The 17,707-nt window shown below is 42.0% G+C and overlaps 1 protein-coding gene across 1 annotated transcript; it reads left to right on the forward strand.

The window, feature by feature from the left end:
• The first annotated feature begins 2,504 nt into the window (after positions 1-2,504).
• On the forward strand, positions 2,505-16,627 carry NOXRED1 (NADP dependent oxidoreductase domain containing 1). The gene is made up of 6 exons (XM_037031332.1): positions 2,505-2,711; positions 4,579-4,784; positions 9,973-10,153; positions 10,728-10,879; positions 11,486-11,708; positions 16,450-16,627. Exons 1-6 carry the CDS (start codon positions 2,557-2,559, stop codon positions 16,625-16,627), a joined length of 1,095 nt encoding a protein of 364 aa, XP_036887227.1. The 5' UTR covers positions 2,505-2,556.
• Positions 16,628-17,707: the final 1,080 nt, after the last annotated feature.

The raw sequence follows: 17,707 nt of genomic DNA on the forward strand, positions 1-17,707 counted from the left end.
ATCTGCATGGTTGGTGGTGCGGCTGTAAATCCAGGTGGCAGGCAGTGGGGAAGGGAAGATGGGAATAAAGTAAGGAGTGAGCAGGGACAAGCTGGAGCCCATGGGGACAGATTGGAACCCGTGTCACTTCTTGCTGCTCCCAACCTCGATGAAGTGAGTGTCCTGCAGGAGAAGCTAGCTGGTGGCCTTGGTCACGGAGCTGAAAACAGATCTGACCAGGGAGGATCCAGGAAAAGGTACAGCAGTTGCAGGTCCAAGTGCTGCCCCACAAGCAACAAGGCCACCAGCAGACACCAAGGTGCCTGCCTGGCCTTTGCGAGCCTAAACAAACTGCCTGTTGCCCGCACTTACACCCTCCAGATCTTGACAGAAATCTCTCCTGTGGCACGCCTAACTGGAAACACCCGGAGAAGGGAATTCTGGAAAATGCAGGTCAGCCAGCCCACTTGATGTGTTACAAAGCCACGACCACTGGCTCCCCATTGTCGAAAGTGCTCGTACAAGTTAACATGGGCTGCGCTGGCCGTGCTGCGCTGGGAGGTTTGGAGCCCCTCCTTCCGTAGGAGCTGGAAACATCACTCACAGCGGCGGGATAGCCTACCCCCTGCTCTGGTCTAAAGAAGTATTTCTGAAACTTGATGACCACGTCAATGCTCTTCATTTCAATTGCTGGGGACTGTGCTTTTAAGATCGAGAGAGTGACATAACAGCCCTCCTATAAAAGGTATTAGAGAAACCATACACCAAAGGTCACACATTATATGATTTCATTCATGTGGAACACCCAGAAAAGGTACACCAGAGAGACAAAGCAGCAGATTGGTGGTTGCCAGGGGCAGACTGGCAGGTGGGGGTGCTCCCTGAGCGGGACAGGGTTTCCTTTGTGAGGGACATGGAAAATATTTTGAAACTAGAGAGAGGTGGAGGGTGCACAGCATTGTGAATGTACCAAATTGTTTACTTTTAACTGACTAGGTAATGTGAATTTCACCTCAATAAAACATTTTTAATTTAAATGCAAATCAGAGATGAGTAGTTTTGGACTTTGCTCTCAATTTCACCATTGTTATAAAATAGACTAGAGTTTTGAATGTCACTAATGTTCCCCCAGCTTTATTGAGGTATAATTGTCAAATAAAAGTTATCTATACTTAGGTGTACAACATGGTAATTTGATGTACATTGTGAAGTGATTACCACAGTCAAGCTAATGAATGTGCGCAGCATATCATAGTTACCTTTTTGTGGTGAAAACACAAGATCTGCTCTTAGCGAGTTTCAAGTATACAATATCATTAACTATAGTCACCACGATGTACAGTAGATCCCCAGAACTTATCTTACGCATTGATTTCTTGAACAAAAAGAAAGAGTTTGATAAATAACTCCTTGAGGAGTGTAAGATCTGTATGATATCCCATTCTACAAGAAAAAATCTGGAAGTCCAGAAGCTTCTGTAGGGAAAAGGAGGACCCCGAACTGCCCTGGTGTAGCACTTCTACAAATAACAAAGGGAGTTCATGTCCTCACAATTGCAGGTGGGAAAACCTCTAGGCGAGGCTGGCCCCTTTAAGACTCCGAGACAAGTGATTGGGTAGCTAAGGAGTCACAATGACAATTTTCTTGGGTAGTTCTTTCTGGAAATGTAGTTCTTATCCTGAGGACCAGAAGTAATGAGGAGTAGAGCCATTTTCTCCTCAGTTGGGTTGGTGAGAGATGTATGTAAATGGGCTTATACTTCTTTGGCTTCATTTTCTAAAGTGTAGATGTTCCCACTGTAGGCAAAGGACGATGATATTTAGTTTGGAGTCTTTTCCGCTCTGTAGGGGCACACAGAGTTTAGTGGAAGGGAAGAATTCCTCTGAAATGTGGTCTAAGTGTTTAGTCTTATTTCTTTTTTTAAATGTATTTTTTTAAAGATTTTATTTTTTCAGTTCTTTTAAACTTATTTTGTTGTTCAAGTACAGATTTTATTTATTTTTAGAGAGAGGGTAAGGGAGGGAGAGAGGGAGAGAAACATCCATGTGTGAGAGAGACATTGATTGGCTGCCTCTCCCACACTCCCTTTCTGGCCGGCAACTCAGGCACGTGCCCTGACTAGAATCGAACCAGCAACCTTTCAGTTCGTAGGATGATGACTAACCAGCTGAGTCATGCCAGTCAGAGCGAGTCCTATTTGTGAAACAGGAGGAGATGGGAGGGAAAAGTCCCAGACCAAGAGCACCCATGAAACCCACTGCCGATAGAAATGCACCTGCTGAAAGTAGTGCCTGTGGAGGAACATTATTTTGGATTTCTGTTCAGGCTTTTCATGAGTCCAGGTATTCTCAATTCATGGGTAGACAGTCAGTGTTGAGGAGTTCTCCAGGACTCACACTGAGACAGACGTGGATGAGAGCTGGAAGGGCAGAACCGGGAGGAGACAGGGTTTGAAGCCCTTCACCATAGGAGCTTGTGATGTGGGCACACACATCCTCCTGCCTAGATCCCCTCCTCTCCCAGGACGAGGAGCCAAACTGATTGCTCTCTGTCACTGCAGGGGATGGTGGCTTGGCAATGGACATGCTGGAGGACCTTGAGTTCCTGCAGTTCGAGCACGGGATTGAAGAGGAAAACCGCAGCTGGCTGTATTTGCAGCATCGTTGCCAGGGGCTGATGATCAAGGGCTGTGCCCACGCGACCTTCTTCTGTAAGCTGCTCCATAATTTGAGGTAAGCAAGGTCTCCAGTGCCAGGCAGATGGGGAAGCATCTCACTGCAAGGAATACAAATGGCCTTAACTTTTTATATTGGAGGATAACTTTGGTGAGTGTCTTCTTACCTTTTCCAGCCTATTACTCCTGGTCTGAAAACACCTGAGAAATGTGTACTGGGGTCCCTTGGCTGTGGCTCGGTAATAAAGCGTGGGTTAGTGGTGATTTCCTTTTAGTAAGCAGTCAGTTCATTCATCGGTCATTCATTCATTCACTCGCTCGTGTCTTCCACAGCTACTGATGGCATGTTATTCCATGAAAATGAGCTGAGTTCCTTTTGGGGGGTGATAACAGCGCAATGCTCCCTCACGGGAAAGCCACCTGTGGCCAGATGACTTGCTTGAAACCAAGAACACTGATTTGCAGAGAAGCTCTGAGTCCAGTCAGTGTGGCTTCAGACACTTAAATAAGAAGTCATGTGAGAGCCAGATACCTAGGACTAAGCTCTTGGATTCTGTAACTCTAAGTCACTCTTGGAGTATTTGGCCATCCCCCGCCCCGGTCTACTGCTCAGTTTGCTTTTCTCTGAAATCATTGTCGATGGAACCAGAGCTGAACTGAACATGTTATAGACACAGCAGGTGCCCAAGGAGGCAGGTTGCTGGACGAGTTTGCTGACTGGCTGACTGATAAGAATGCACAAACTCATTGGTTGAATCCAAGATGAGTGGTGAGGAACCAGTATATGAAACTTCCAGGAGGGATCTGGTATTTGGAAGGGTCGGGCACTGGCAGAACGCATTCTCCTTTCAACCAAGAGAGAAGTTTTAAGTAGAATGTGGCTTATGATTGCTTATATGGAAACCCCAGAGCTTTACTTTTTCATTTTTTGTGAGCTTTAATTTAAAAAATACTCCAGTTTGCCCTGAAATATGAAATATAAGGTTGCCATATAACAACATAAAGCAGTGCCTTATGTATTCTGAGGTCAGACTTGGCTTATCTTGGGCCAAGAAAATACATCCAGAGCCAACAGCAAATGAACCTCTAGAAAGACAGGGCTCACCTTGGCTGGTGTGGCTCAGTGGATTGAGTACTGTCCTGCAAACCAAAGGGTCGCTGGTGTGATTCTAGTCAGGGCACATGCCTGGGTTGTGGGCCAGGTCCCCAGTAGGTGGTGCATTCGAGGAAACCACACATTGATGTTTTTCTCCTCTTTCTCCCTTCTTTCCCCTCCCTAAGAATAAATAAATAAAATCTTAAAAAAGTAAAGAGAGGATTCAAATCTCTGACCCTCAATTTCTCAGGTTTGTTTTCCCTTATTATAAATAATTTTCCTTTAGTTTTAAAAAAAGCTAAGTTACCTGTTTCCTGGATCTGTGCAGGACTGGTACAGCAAACTAGAAAGCACACTAGGGTGTGTGGTAGGGGGCGGGTGGCTCATCCCGATGGCCAGGAACACTGACAGCCGTCTGCACAGGAGACGAGGAGCTGGACCGCGGTGTTCCAGGATGATGCGTAACAGCGGCTGTTCGCAATGATGGCCCTGAGTCCAAAATAAAGGTCTAACATCCAGACCTTGTGTTTAAGAAGGCAGGGACATGCACAGCACAGGTAACCAAAAACGATCATTTAAAAATGTTCTAAACAAGTTTTGGTCCTTGGAGGGGGAACGCTTTACGTCCTGGAAAATTCACTCAGGAAGAGGGTTTCAACCCGCACAAGGGAATGAAGACACAAGACACATAATTGGAATGCCTTATCTCTGAACGACTCATGGTGCCACCAGCCTGCCATGTGGGGAGTTAGAGCAGAGAAGATCAGAGGCTGACAGTGAGAAAGAACTCCAGGGCAAGCATGTATTTATGTGTGTGTTCCTTCTCCAGAGAATTATTACAGGAGAAGCAAACTTCCAGGTATCCCTCGACTGAATCGCTTGCACCGCTTGCCAACACTCCTGACGATGATGAGTTAAAGGTGGGCATCATTGGAGGTGGCCACCTTGGGAAGCAGCTGGCCCGTGTACTGCTTCGGCTTGTCCCCATCCCTGCTGAGAGGCTGCGGATCTCCACTCGGAGGCCAGAGGCCCTGGGTGAGGAGCAGTGTCCTGTAGAAGGGGGGCTTGTGCGACGAGGCCATTGTGAAAGGGGAACCTCTGCATGCCGCATTGCTGAGTTCTCAGCTGTCTAGCCGTGGGGAGAGCTGGAAAGATGGCTTTTCACTTGTTCCTTACAACTTTCTTCTTCTCCACTTAAATGGTCCATAGCCATCTTTCTTCCTCGTACCCTTGGTGGTGAGATCTCTTTCTGGGTCTTTGATACAGAGAAACTTTCCAAACAGAGTGAGTGGGGTGGGTGTTAAGAAGTTCCAAACAGTTGGCCTTGTGTTTTTGAAAGTAACACTTCCTGGAGTTTTTAAAGTTTTCTGATGATTCCATTTACTAACCAGAGCGGTTGCTTCCAGGGAGGTTGAGGGAACTTTCTGGGGAGGTGGAAATGTTCTAGCTCTTGAAAGAGGAATGAATTACACGGTGTATGCATTGGTCAAAAATGATCAGACTTAGACTGTACACTTTAGATCTTCGTGTTGCACTGGATCAAAATTATGCTTAAATAATTCTCATAAATGTAAAATATTCTGTGCATGTTATAGGAAATTTAGAAAATTATTCTATAGGGGAGTAAATAATAACTACCCAGAATCCTCTTACCAGGTATATCATTTCCTAACTGTTTTTTTCCTCTGATTATATCAGATTAGGTCAATAATTGATACTATTCAGTTGATACACAGTTGTTTGTATTCTCCTTTTTCACATAATGTATTTTGAGCATAGTCTCATATTATTTAACATTCTTCAAAATCATGATTTTAAGATTGCATAGTATTACAAAGTATGGCTGTATGTTAATTTGTGTAACTGTGCCATATTGGATTTCCTGGTACATAATTTTCAAAATAAAATTACTAAGTCAAAGAACAGGCACAGCTTTAGTAAGATATAATTTGTGCACAATAAACTGCACATTTTTTAAATGTACAGTTTGATGTTTTGATGCATGTATATACCTGTGAAACCATCAACACAAGGTAATGAACTTGTCCATCACCCCCAAAAGTTTCCGTATAATTCCTATCTCTCTACCTCCTTTTGTAGCCCCTGACCCAAGAAACCACTATCTGATATCTAGCATCATGGATTAGTTTGCATTTTCTAAAATTTTATACAAATGGAATCATACAGTTTGTACTGTTGTTTGGTCTGACTTCTCTCACTTTTGTGATACGTGTTGTTTCATGTATTGACATCCTTTTTATTTTGGAGTAGTATTCCATTGCATAATTATCCCAGCTTATCTAGTCATCTGTTGGACAAACTAGGGTTGTATCCAGTCCTGGGCTCTTACAAGTAAAGCTGCTGTGAACATTCCTGTACAGATATTAGTGCAGACAAATGCTTTCATTTTTCTTGGGTAAATGTGGGAGTGGAATAGATAGGTCATATGATAGGTATACTTAATTTTTTAATTTTAATTTTTAAAGAAACTTCTAATACACTTTTTCAAACTGACTTTCCAAAAAGGTTGCTGAGGTGTAAACTTTCGCCAGCATTATGTAAGAACACCCATTTCATGACACTCATCAATTCTGAGCCTGTTTTTTTAAAGCATTATTTTAATATGCCTTTTAAATGTTTCCTATTTTATTTTTCTTTTCTTTTTAAAAACATGTTAAGTTTTTTATTGTATTTTTCCCATTACCATTTAGTCCCCTTACACCTCCCTCACCCCTGCAGTCACCACATTGTTGTCCATGTCCATGAGTCCTTTTTGCTCAACCCCTTCACCTACTCATCTCCCCTGACCTTAGCTGTCATCCTACTCTCTATCTACGAGTCTGTCTCTATTTTCCTTGTTAGTTCAGTTTGTTCACTAGATTCAACATATGAGTGAAATCATATGGTATTTGTCTTTCTCTGACTGGCTTATTTCACTTAGCATAATGTTCTCCAGGTCTATCCATACTGTTGCAAAGGGTAAAATTTTCTTCTTTTTTATGGTTGAGTAGTATTCCATTGTGTAAATGTCCAATAGTTGTTTTATCCACTCATCTACCGATGGACACTTGGGCTACTTCCATATCTTGGTGATTGTAAATAATGTTGCAATGAACATAGGGGTGCTTAATGTTCTTTCGAATTAGTGTTTTGGGTTCCTTTGGATATATTCCCAGGAGTCAGGTCACTGGGTCAAAAAGCAGATCCATTTTTAATTTTTTGAGGTCTCTCCATACTGCTTTCCACAGTGGCTGCACCAGTCTGCATTTCCACCAACAGTGCAGAAACGGCTCCTCTCTCTCCACATCCTCCCCAGCACTTGTTTGTTGATTTATTGGTGATGGCCATTCTGACAGGTGTGAGATATCTCATTGTGGTTTCCATTTGCATTTCTCTGATGGCTAGTGATGTTGAACATCTTTTCATATGTCTGTTGACCATCTGTATGTCCTCTTTGGAGAAGTGTCTATTCAGCTCCTTTGCCCCTTTTTGAAATTGGGTTGTTTGGGTTTTTTGGTGTTTGAGTTGTTTGAGTTTTGTGAGTTTGGGTTTGGTGTTTGGGTTTTTTGGTGTTTGGTTGTTTGAGTTTTGTGAGTTCTTAATAAATTTTGGATATTAGCCCCTTATCAGATGTTTTGGCAAATATGTTCCTCCATTCTGTGGGTTGTCTTTTTATTTTGTTGATGTTTTCCTTTGCTGTGCAAAACTTTTTAGTTTGATATAGTCCCATTTGTTTATTTTTTCTTTTTATTACCTTGCCTGGAGAGATATATCTGTTAAAATATTGCTATGACCTATGTCTGAAATTTTGTTATCTATGTTTTTTTCTAGGATTTTTATGGTTTTGGGTCTAATGTTTAAGTCTTTAATTCATTTTGAATTTATTCTTGTGTGTGATGTAAGAAGGTGGTATAGTTTCATTTTTCTGCATGTATCTGTCCAGTTTTCCCAACACCATTTATTGAATAAACTATCTTTGGCTATTGCATGTGCTTACTTCCTCTGTTGAATATTAATTGACTATAAAGGTATGGGTTTATTTCTGGGCTCTCTGTTCTGTTCCATTGAACTATGTGTCTTTTAATGCTAGTACCATGCTGTTTTGATTACTATGGACTTATAGTATAGTTTGATATTATGTAGCATGATTCTTCAACTTTGTTCTTCTTTCTCAGGACTGCTGTTGCTATGTGGGGCCTTTTGTGTTTCCATATCAATTTTTGAAATATTTGTCCTAGTTTTGTGAAATACATCATTGGAATCTTGGTAGGAATTGCATTGAATCTGTAGGTTGCTTTGGGTAGTGTGGACATTTTAATGACGTTAATTATCCCTATGCATGAACACAGTATGTGCTTCCACTTATTTGTATCTTCTTCAGTGTCTTATAATTTTCCAAGTACAGGTCTTAATACCCTTGGTTAGGTTTATTCATAGGTATTTTATTCTTTTTGAAGCCATTGTAAATGGGATTGTGTTTCTAATTTCCTTTTCTGTTAGTTCATTATTGGTATATAAAGAGGCAACTGACTTCTGGATTTAATTTTGTATCCCACTACTTTGCTGAATCCATTTATCACTTCTAGTAGTTTCTTGATGGAATCTTTGGGATTCTCTATGTATAATATCACATCATCTGCACATATAGTTTTATTTCTTCCTTTCCAATTTTATTTCCTCTTCTGGTCTGATCGCTGTGGCTAGGACGTCCAGTACCATGTTGAATACGAGAGGAGAAAGTGGGACGTCCCTGTTTCTTCCCGATCTTAAGGTGAACACTTGTATCTTTTGCCCATTGAATATGATGGTGGCAGTGGGGTCATCATATATGGTCTTTATTATGTATGTTTCTTATTTTAATATGTCCTTCACTGATCACTATAATAATTGTATATTTTTATAGGCTTATTGCTATTTTGTCTTTGAGTTCTTTTTGTCCAGTTTTTCTGTTGGCATGCCTGTATTTTTCATATTAATTTTTAAATATTTTTTCTGTATTAAGGAAACCTCAAAATTTTATTACTCAAGACAAATTGAGAAAAATATCATCAATATAACTAGTATTTGTGATATTTCAATAAAGTACATATGTTCTTTGGGAAGCAGTATATTTATTAATAATAAAGTTAGCATTTTAGACTATCACTGCATGTTGTGTAAGCAAGAATTCAAAATGCTCAGCATCAGCTTCTGTGTACTTTTGAGAACCACATATGAAAGAAGAGTGGATGTGCCTGTTTTCTAAACTGATTACCTGTAAGTACCTGAGTTCCAAGATCATTTAAGCACCAAGTTTATCATGCACTCTTGATAGTTAAGAAGTGACCTCTCCCATGTCTAACACTCCTTTTTTCAATAACATTTAAGACATACTACCACATTTGACTTTACATTTTTACTTTTGAAAATACATATTGCAATAAGTACAACCAAAGATTAACTACCAAGAGGTGTTTTATGCAACTACATGATTTATCACATATCTGCAATTATAGATCTTGACATATCTTTATAGATACCTTGATATCTTGACATATCTTAAAGTATACACATCAAATTGTGTATATGTTACAGAAACTGTAAGTATACAAGGTGGGACAAAAGTAGGTTTACAGTTGCTTGTAGGAAGAATAATACAATAATTAGTGTGTCATAACACAGGACTAGACTGTGTTTCGTGTACTCACAACTGTAAACCTACTTTTACCCCGCGCTGTATTTTCCTAAATTCCCAGCCCCTGCCCTAGACTCTTCCACTGTCTTACTCTTTCCTACCAACTCAACCCAGTTAGCTGAATAGCGTTGGCCCAGTCACATAATTTCTTGACTCAGTTTCCGCATCAATAATATCGGAATAATAAGGTCCTTATGAGGATTCCCTTAGATAGTGCATATGAAGTACTTTGTACATTATCTGGCACACAATAAATTGAAGCAGAAGGCTTCTTTCAGATATTTTCCTTTCTAAAAAAAAATCTGAAAAGCTCTAGCTTTTGAGAAAAGGACAAGCTGTCTTATAACCTCAAGCGCAGCTACAGCAGGACCTGCTGATTTAGCAATGCGGGTAGGGCACTGCTGTGTGGCTTTAGATGGCATGGGGGGACCTCTTCTCATTTCTGTGACGAGAGCTGAGATAAAATAATTGTCTTCCTCTCCCTACAGGTGATGTTCAAGTGCAGCTCCTCTGAACTGTGATCTTTCTGTCTTCCTTCATCCCTCCCAGATGAGTTCGAGAAACTGGGAGTCCAATGCTTTTACAGTAACCTGTACCTGGTGGGCTGGGCCAACCTGGTGTTCCTCTGTTGCCTGCCATCTCAGCTGCCCAGTATCTGCACAGAAATACAGAGCAGCTTCAAAAAAGCCTGCATTGTATACAGCTTCGTATCTGCCGTCCCGATACCCAGGTATCTCATTGGGGGGGCACGGAACTGGCAGACGTGCTCTGTCTCTTCAGCCCGGGGTTCTGCCTCTCACCTCCACCCAGTTCCTGCCTGTTGGAATGTTCATTCCCTGGTAAGGTGGAAGCAGCTTCACCTGCCAAAGGACCCAGCCCATCCTTTTGAGTGTCAACCCACACCTGTGAGTGGGACATTTTCTTTGACGTGCAAATGTTTAGAACTGCAATAGAATCTTGCCTTCCACTCCCTGAAGCTGACCTGTGTTCCCTGGTGCATCTGTGAGATGGGAGACCACCAGTCAACAGCACGAAGAGTGATTGAGAGCATGTGTCAAATGTTATTTTGGCACCCCCTTAGGGTCTAGGCCAGTGCCTGGTGAGTGGTAACATTCAGTAAGCGTCAGCTAGGCAGACGACTAAACAGTCCAACTGACAAGTAGTGCCCTCAATGCAGAGCCACACCTGTGCTGTGTGGGCATGGGGTGGGTGGGGGGTGCCTTTTTTAGGTGAGAACTCAGTGGGTGGTGTGGCTTATTTCAGTCCTGGCCCCGTGCTCCATGTCTCTGCGGCTCTACTTTCAGGTTGAAAAACCTGCTGAACCACACCAATATCTTGCGGCCTCAGTACCAGTGTGTTCAAGGTTTTGCCAACATTGTGGGGGCCAATAAGGAAATTATAGCTGCTCTCCAAGATCCTGTGATTCTTCAGGCCACCTGCCCCTACAATCCTGCTGGTAATGGCTACCCTAATGCTGGCACTCTGTAAAAACTTACCCTCCCCTTGGCCCGTTGCTATCTTATTAGATCCCTGTGTGTGCATGTGCTGGGTGAGTGTGGGGGGAGTACAAGCTAGGTTCCTTCTCGGCTATGTAGGTTTTGTGCAGGGACAGCTTTGGGGGCACAAAGCAGTCCTAATAAGGGGAAGCAAAGAAGTCTGAACATTTGGACCCTTTAAGGATGAACTGGAAACGACCAGAGGGGAGAGCCCATTTAATCTTTAAACGGGAGGATGCAGTGTCTGGGACTGGTTTTTCCCTGCTCTAATCTTGCAGTTTTCCCTCGTCCTTTTTTATTGGTGAGGGTCATTCTAGAAATTCCTAGAGATGCTTTTGACATTAGCAATTCCACATTAGTCACACTTGTCCTGCCTCAGCAGGGTCAACACACCATGTATTATCAAAGGTCACAGGGTTGGGGGAAGGAGTGTTTGCGTATGTTCAGGTTCTTGTGACCAACTTGTCTTGGGAAAAAGGTGGCGGTTAACTTCCTGGGCTTGTCCCAGGTTCCCTGCAAACCTTTGGACAGTGCTAACCGGTCTCCCCCTTGTCACTGATGTGCAGGTGGAGTAATCCTCAATGTCAAGTGGTTGGATGGGGTGTTCTACGCAGCTCTAAACGTCTGTAAGGCAAAGGGCACACGTCTCTCGCAAGCGCTGCAGCTTCTGAATGAGCTGTTCCCTTCTGCGCACTTCAAGAAATGCAGGAAGGATGGAGCATCTTGCCCCAAATTTCAATTACTGGACTTTCTCAGCAGAGGCTACACTGAGAACCTGTCTCCAGAAAGGTGAGGCCTACCGGCTGGCCACTCTTGTTCCCCCACACTGCTGTCTTGCAGAATGCGGTGCTGCGTTTTCCTTTCGTGTTGTCTTTGACAATTTATGGAGAGAATACATTCTTGTAAAAAAAATTCAACTTCTGGAAAAGTGAAAGCTCCCCTTTGCTCCCCAAGTACCATTTCATAGACTACCTCTTACGGTTTTTTTATTTCTGTCTTTTTATGTATGCATTTACAAAAATATTTATACTGCCCTGGCTGGTGTGGCTCAGTGGACTGAGTCCCGGCCTGCAAGCCAAAGGGTTCGCCAGTTCAATTCCCAGTCAGGGCACATGCCTGGGTTGTGGGCCAGGTCCCCAGTAGGGGCCACATAAGAGGCAACCGCACATCGAAGTTTCTCCCTCCAGTCCTCCCTAAAAATAAGTAATAAAACTTAAAAAAAATTAAAAAATATGTATTTATAATTATATTAAAGTGTATACATCTATATCTATATATACAATTTAGAAACATGGGGACTATACACACTGCATTTTTACTTATTGCATGACAAGGGATACATTCTTTGTTAGCACACTCATATCCATTACATGTACGAGCAACTGCATAGGCATCCATTGATACATTTAATTAAATTTATTCATCCTTTTTCCTCTTGAGGGTGATGTAGTGCCCTCCCCCCAATTTTACCTTAGGGGCTGTATTGAACATTCTTGTACTTACTTTGCATACTCGGACCACTATTTCTGTTGAATAGCTGGAATAGTATTTCTGGGTTAGAGATTATATATATTTTATTTAACGGGCATTTCCAAAGTGCTTATTGAAAACGTGGTGCTTATTTTTATTTCCACCAGTAGTGTATGAGACTACCATTGCATGGTTAATCCTTTTTTAAAAGATTTTCATTTATTTTTAGAGAGGGGAAGGGAAGGAGAAACAGGGAAGGAAACATCAATGCGTGGTTGCCTCTCATGTGCCCCCACTGGGGACCTGGCCTGCAACCCAGGCATGTGCCCTGACCAACAATTGAACCAGCAACCATTTGGTTCGCAGGCCCGGCACTCAATCCACTGAGGCACACCAGCCAGGGTGCATGTTTCATCTTTGGTAATCTAATAGGAAAAAATTGCTGCCCTTGTTACAATGCCCTTTTATCACAAAATTCACGGGACACTTTCAAATCCTTTTCTTCCTTGACTATTGAACATTGCCATCCTTCTTGACGCTCTCTCTTCCTTTGGTTTTCCTGATGTCCTCACATTCTCCTCATTTTTTCCCTGTTTCTCCAGCCCCTCCTTTGCCAGCTCCACTTCGGCCCCATCCTTAATTTTGGGAGTTTTCAAGGCTCTATCCTAGGCTTTCTTTCCTTTCTATCCTACACTTGGTTCCTGGGGGATCTTGTCCACTTTGGGGACTTGGGTTGCCATCTTTACCCTGACACAACTGAGTCTCTATCTCTAGCCTGGATGTCAGTTTCATGCCCAGGTATGTTCACACTCACCATCTCCACTCAAACTCAATGTGTCCGGAAGCTTCCCTGCTCTCATACCTGCTCTTCCAGTGTTTCTCATCCAGTTACAATCTTCTTCACCAGTTACTCAAGCCAGACCTCTGGAAGAATCCTTGCTTCTTCCCTCCTTTGCATTCTAATTAATCACCAATGGCCTATGATACGCTCAGTTTGGAGACTTCCCTTCCCTGTTATCCCAGGATTCCCTTCCCTGCCCTCTCATTTGGGACCCCTTTCTGGAGCTCTCTTCCTCTGCACGGCTTGCTCCTTCACTGTGGTGGATCGGGTCCTCCTCCCGTGGCTTCCTTAGAAAAGGATGTGTAGGAACTAATTTTCAGAGACTATGTCTGAAAAAAGTTTTTATTCTAACCTACGATGTTATTGAGAACATAGCCAGGCACAGAGTTCTAGGTTAGAAATAATTTTCCCTCAGAATTCTGGAGGCATTACTCCACTGTCTTTCAGTTTTTAGAGTTACTGCTGAGGGAGAGGCACGGTGCCATCTAATTTTTTAATTCATCCTATGTCTGGAGCCTGTTTCGTTTTCCTCTGGCAGCTTGTCGGGTCTTTTACTTTCAGTATCCTGAAATTTCATGATGCGGATCTATTTTAATTCACTGTGCTGGCACTTGGGGGGCCTTTTCTTTCTTTTCCCTTAAAAAGATACTGTCCAATACTACACATGCACAGAAAAGTACATATTCCATAAATTCATAAACATACGGTTTAATAAATCACAGTAAAGCAAGTATCCAAGCAATTGCCACCAATAAAAGGAAATACCCAGTGGTCCTTTTCACGCTGAATGTCAAGTTCTCCAATTGCGTCTTCAATAATTTCTTCCCCTCCCATTTCCTCTGCTCTCTATCAATATTTTACTAGTCAAATGGTGGACATTCTGGACTATTCTGACATTTAAAAAATTTCCTATTTTCATTATCTTTGTCTTTTTGCTCTGCTTCCTGAGAGATTTCCTCAACTATAGTGTTTTGCTATCATACTTTGAGCACATTTTCATTTTTTATTTTGATTTTTAAAAATTAAAAAAATATTTGTTGATTTGTGGGGGGAGAGAGAAATATCTATTTATTGTTCCACTCATTTACAAATTCTTTGGTTGCTGGGGGAGGGAGAGAGACACATCTATCTGCTGTTCTATCTGCTGTTCCACTTGCATTCATTGGCTGACTCGTGTGTGTGTGTCCTGACTGGGGGTCAAACCCGCAACCTTGGTGTATCCAGATGACGCTCTGACCAACTCAGCTACACGGCCAGAGCCTAGCGACTTTTTTTTTTAGTCTCCAAATACTCCTTTTTTCTGTAGTATCCTTTCGTCATTTTACTATGCAATACCATCTCTCACCCCTTCAATAGAGGTTTTTCTTTTCTGAGTTGTCCTCTGATCATGTGTTTTGATCTCTATCACTCACTTTATTTATTGATTTTTTCTTTCATTTTAGAGGCTTTCCTTCTTTTTTTTTTTAAAGATTTTATTTATTTCTCTTTAGAGGGGAAGGGAAGGAGAGAAGGAGAGAAACACCAATGTATGGTTGCTTCTTGTGAGTCTGCTGCTGGGAACTGGCCTGCAACCCAGGCATGTGCCTTGACTGGGAATTGAACCGCGATCCTTTGGTTCGCAGGCCTGCGCTCAATCCACCGAGCTACAGCAGCTAGGGCCAGAGGCTTTCTTTAAGTACAAGGAGAATCTTGACAGCTCACATTTTTAAGATCCTCATTACTAAAAAGCTACTTGCTAACATTCTGTTTGCTGCTGTAGTCTTTACTCTGGATTGACTCGGTCAGTGGTTTCCTTGGGAAACCCTAACTACTGGCATTTTTAAATCCTCAGGCCCCAACTTGTGGAGAGGAAACTATGTGTAGGGAGAGGGGTGGTCTTATCATTCAGTTTATATGTTTCCAGTTTGTTTTCCCTCTTTTCAGCGTATCTCTGCCCTCAGCAGTGCCCATTGCCCCCCTGTCTAGAGACCCTCTGTTTAACCTTGTCCAGAGAATAAACCTTCTGTTAGGGAGAAGGGGGGACTGTCTCCCAATAGGGCAGTGTTGGGTAGGGTACTGGGAAGGCACTCTCCTGTTTAAGACTTTTAAGCCACCACCCTCTTTTTGCCCTCACTTCCAGATGTACTTGGCCCACTACTTCCTGAGTCTTGCGGGTTCTATGTCATGAATGGCCCATGCCTTGGCTTAGTGTTATTTGTCCATATTCTTTCCAGCTTCCGAACTTGCTGCTCTTGTGTTCTCATTGTCATTTTATGTCCTTGGTCTATTTTTCATGTGGATTGTTTGCTTTTACTTATTGTTTTGAGGGAGGTTTTCAGTAGGAATATGTTTTGAGTATCGGAAATATTTTTCATATTATTTTTCTTTTTTTTGCATATTTTACTCTTAAGAATATTCTAATTTTTGTAAAATTTGACCATTTCCCAAAATGGTCAAATCACTTCTTTATGGATTCAGGGTTTCAAGCCAAACTCATAAAGACTGTTTTCATCCCAAAATATTCTATATACTTCCAGGATTTAAAAAACATTTTAAATATATTTTATTGATTAAGCTATTACAGTTGTCCTATTTTCCTGCCTTTAGTCCCATCTGCCCTGCATACCCCCAGGATTTGATTTGATTTTTTAGAATATTTAAATCTTTAATAAATTTAGGACTTTTAGCATCTTTTATTCATTTTAGAGTGTTAGGTTGTCCTAACACTACAGAGGATCCAATTCTTTCCTACCAGTTTAAAGTGTGATTTTAGCACTTGGTAGCTGCAAGGTATTCGTGGGCTATTGACTTCTACTCTTTCCCTACAGAGGTGAAGAAGTTACCTTTTTTAAAAAGGATATTTGAAAAGAAATGAGATATTTTCCATTCCTAGTGTCCATGATCCTCTTATGTATTCTCTTCCTAAAATCAAGAAAAATATACCAAAAAGGATGCCCATGTTACCGTTATAATCATTCTCTAATTATGAATTCCTCCCAAAACACACTTAGAGAAATGTACATAAGTGTGAAAGTGCACCGTAAGTATAATTAAACCCACATATTGAGCAGTTTCAGAACCCACATATTGAGAATGTTTGAGTATGAATTTTAATTAGTTTGATATAGAAAATGAAGAACCTTATTTAACGAGTGGAGGAGCCATTCGTGAAAGGAAATGTTTACAGCCAGATCCGATGTACCAAACCGACAAAAAAGTAACTATTTTTTTTCACCCCAGCTGTCTCCCCTGGTTTGATCTGACTACTGTGCAACTCAGGGAAACTCCCTTTAGCGACCGCCTCCTGACCCGGCCTGCTCTCCAAGACCACCTCACCCACCTGTACTGTAATTCTTTTGGCATCCCCTTCCCCGAAGAACAGCAGCGTGTGGCTTGCACAGACTCTCCATCCCAATGAGACAGGAGACCCCAGGAACTGGAATTCGCCCCGCCTCTGCCACGGGTGTGCTGGGATCATCACAAGAGCAGCGAAGGGAGTCATGTGACTGTGTTGTGTTTGCCGTGTGTTAGGCACTAAGGAGTTAGAAAATGGTACTGATGGCTCTTTAAAATGTAGAGTAAAACAAGAAGTCCTTTACAGTGGAAGATATATGGCATCTGGTTTTCAGAAGCTACCAAATGAAACTACATAACCCGACATACCTGAGGCAGCTGCTTCCCCAGGACAGCCTTGGTAATACAAATTATCCCTCTTCTAAAAGCTAAATTTACGAAGGTATAACATCATTATTAGCTTCTTTTCCTGTAGCAGTGTGTAGCTAAGAAAGGATACAGCTTGATATTCCTACCATTTTATATAGAGAGGTGAAATGTATGGTAAATAAACGTAGGACTCATTTCATGCTTAGTTCAGCTCCATATTGACACTACCATTAAAGCCGTTCCCATTTGAAGTATTCTAAACCATACAAACATTAGTTTTATTAATTTGTTCATTTATTTTTAAATTTTCAGCCTAGGATATGTTTTCATTGATATTAGAGAGACAGAGAGAGAGAGGGCGGGCGGGCAACATCGATGGGTTGCCTCCTGTATGGGCCCTGTATGTGCCCAGACTGGGGATGGGACCTGCACCCCAGGCCTGTGCCCTGACCAGGGATGGAAACTGCATCCTTTTCAGTGTACGGAACGATGTTCCAGCCAACAGAGGCACCTGGCCAGGGCAACGGTACAAACATTTTAAAAAATAAGTTTATATTAAATGACTAAAAATAATTTCTAAAAATATAGATCTTATTTCTATAGTGCTAATTTATTTCCTTTAGTAGGGGGTACCCCAAAAGCCAAGGATTATCTTCTGCAGGGCAGGCCCCTTGTGGTACAGGCCTCCTCCTGCTAGGTGAGTGTTCTGGGAACCCATCTGTGTCAGTGGACCAGCTGGTGGTGTCGTGAGCGGCTGTGTTTGGCTTCAGTGAATTTTTTTGAAGACTCTCAATGTGTTTTCCCATTCCATGATGGGTGATTTACAAGCACACCT

This window comes from Sturnira hondurensis, unplaced genomic scaffold (assembly GCF_014824575.4).
Source record: "Sturnira hondurensis isolate 20B ecotype Veracruz unplaced genomic scaffold, ASM1482457v3 Scaffold0021143, whole genome shotgun sequence".
In the NCBI taxonomy this organism is placed as follows: Eukaryota; Metazoa; Chordata; class Mammalia; order Chiroptera; family Phyllostomidae; genus Sturnira; species Sturnira hondurensis.

Bases quoted from the DNA above. Each gene is read 5' to 3' on its own strand.
- NOXRED1 (XM_037031332.1), top strand. From the start codon at position 2,557: ATGGACATGCTGGAGGACCTTGAGTTCCTGCAGTTCGAGCACGGGATT. The intron at 4,785-9,972 runs GTGAGGAGCAGT...CATCCCTCCCAG, and splicing joins TCGGAGGCCAGAGGCCCTGG to ATGAGTTCGAGAAACTGGGA. The intron at 10,154-10,727 runs GTATCTCATTGG...CTCTACTTTCAG, and splicing joins TCTGCCGTCCCGATACCCAG to GTTGAAAAACCTGCTGAACC.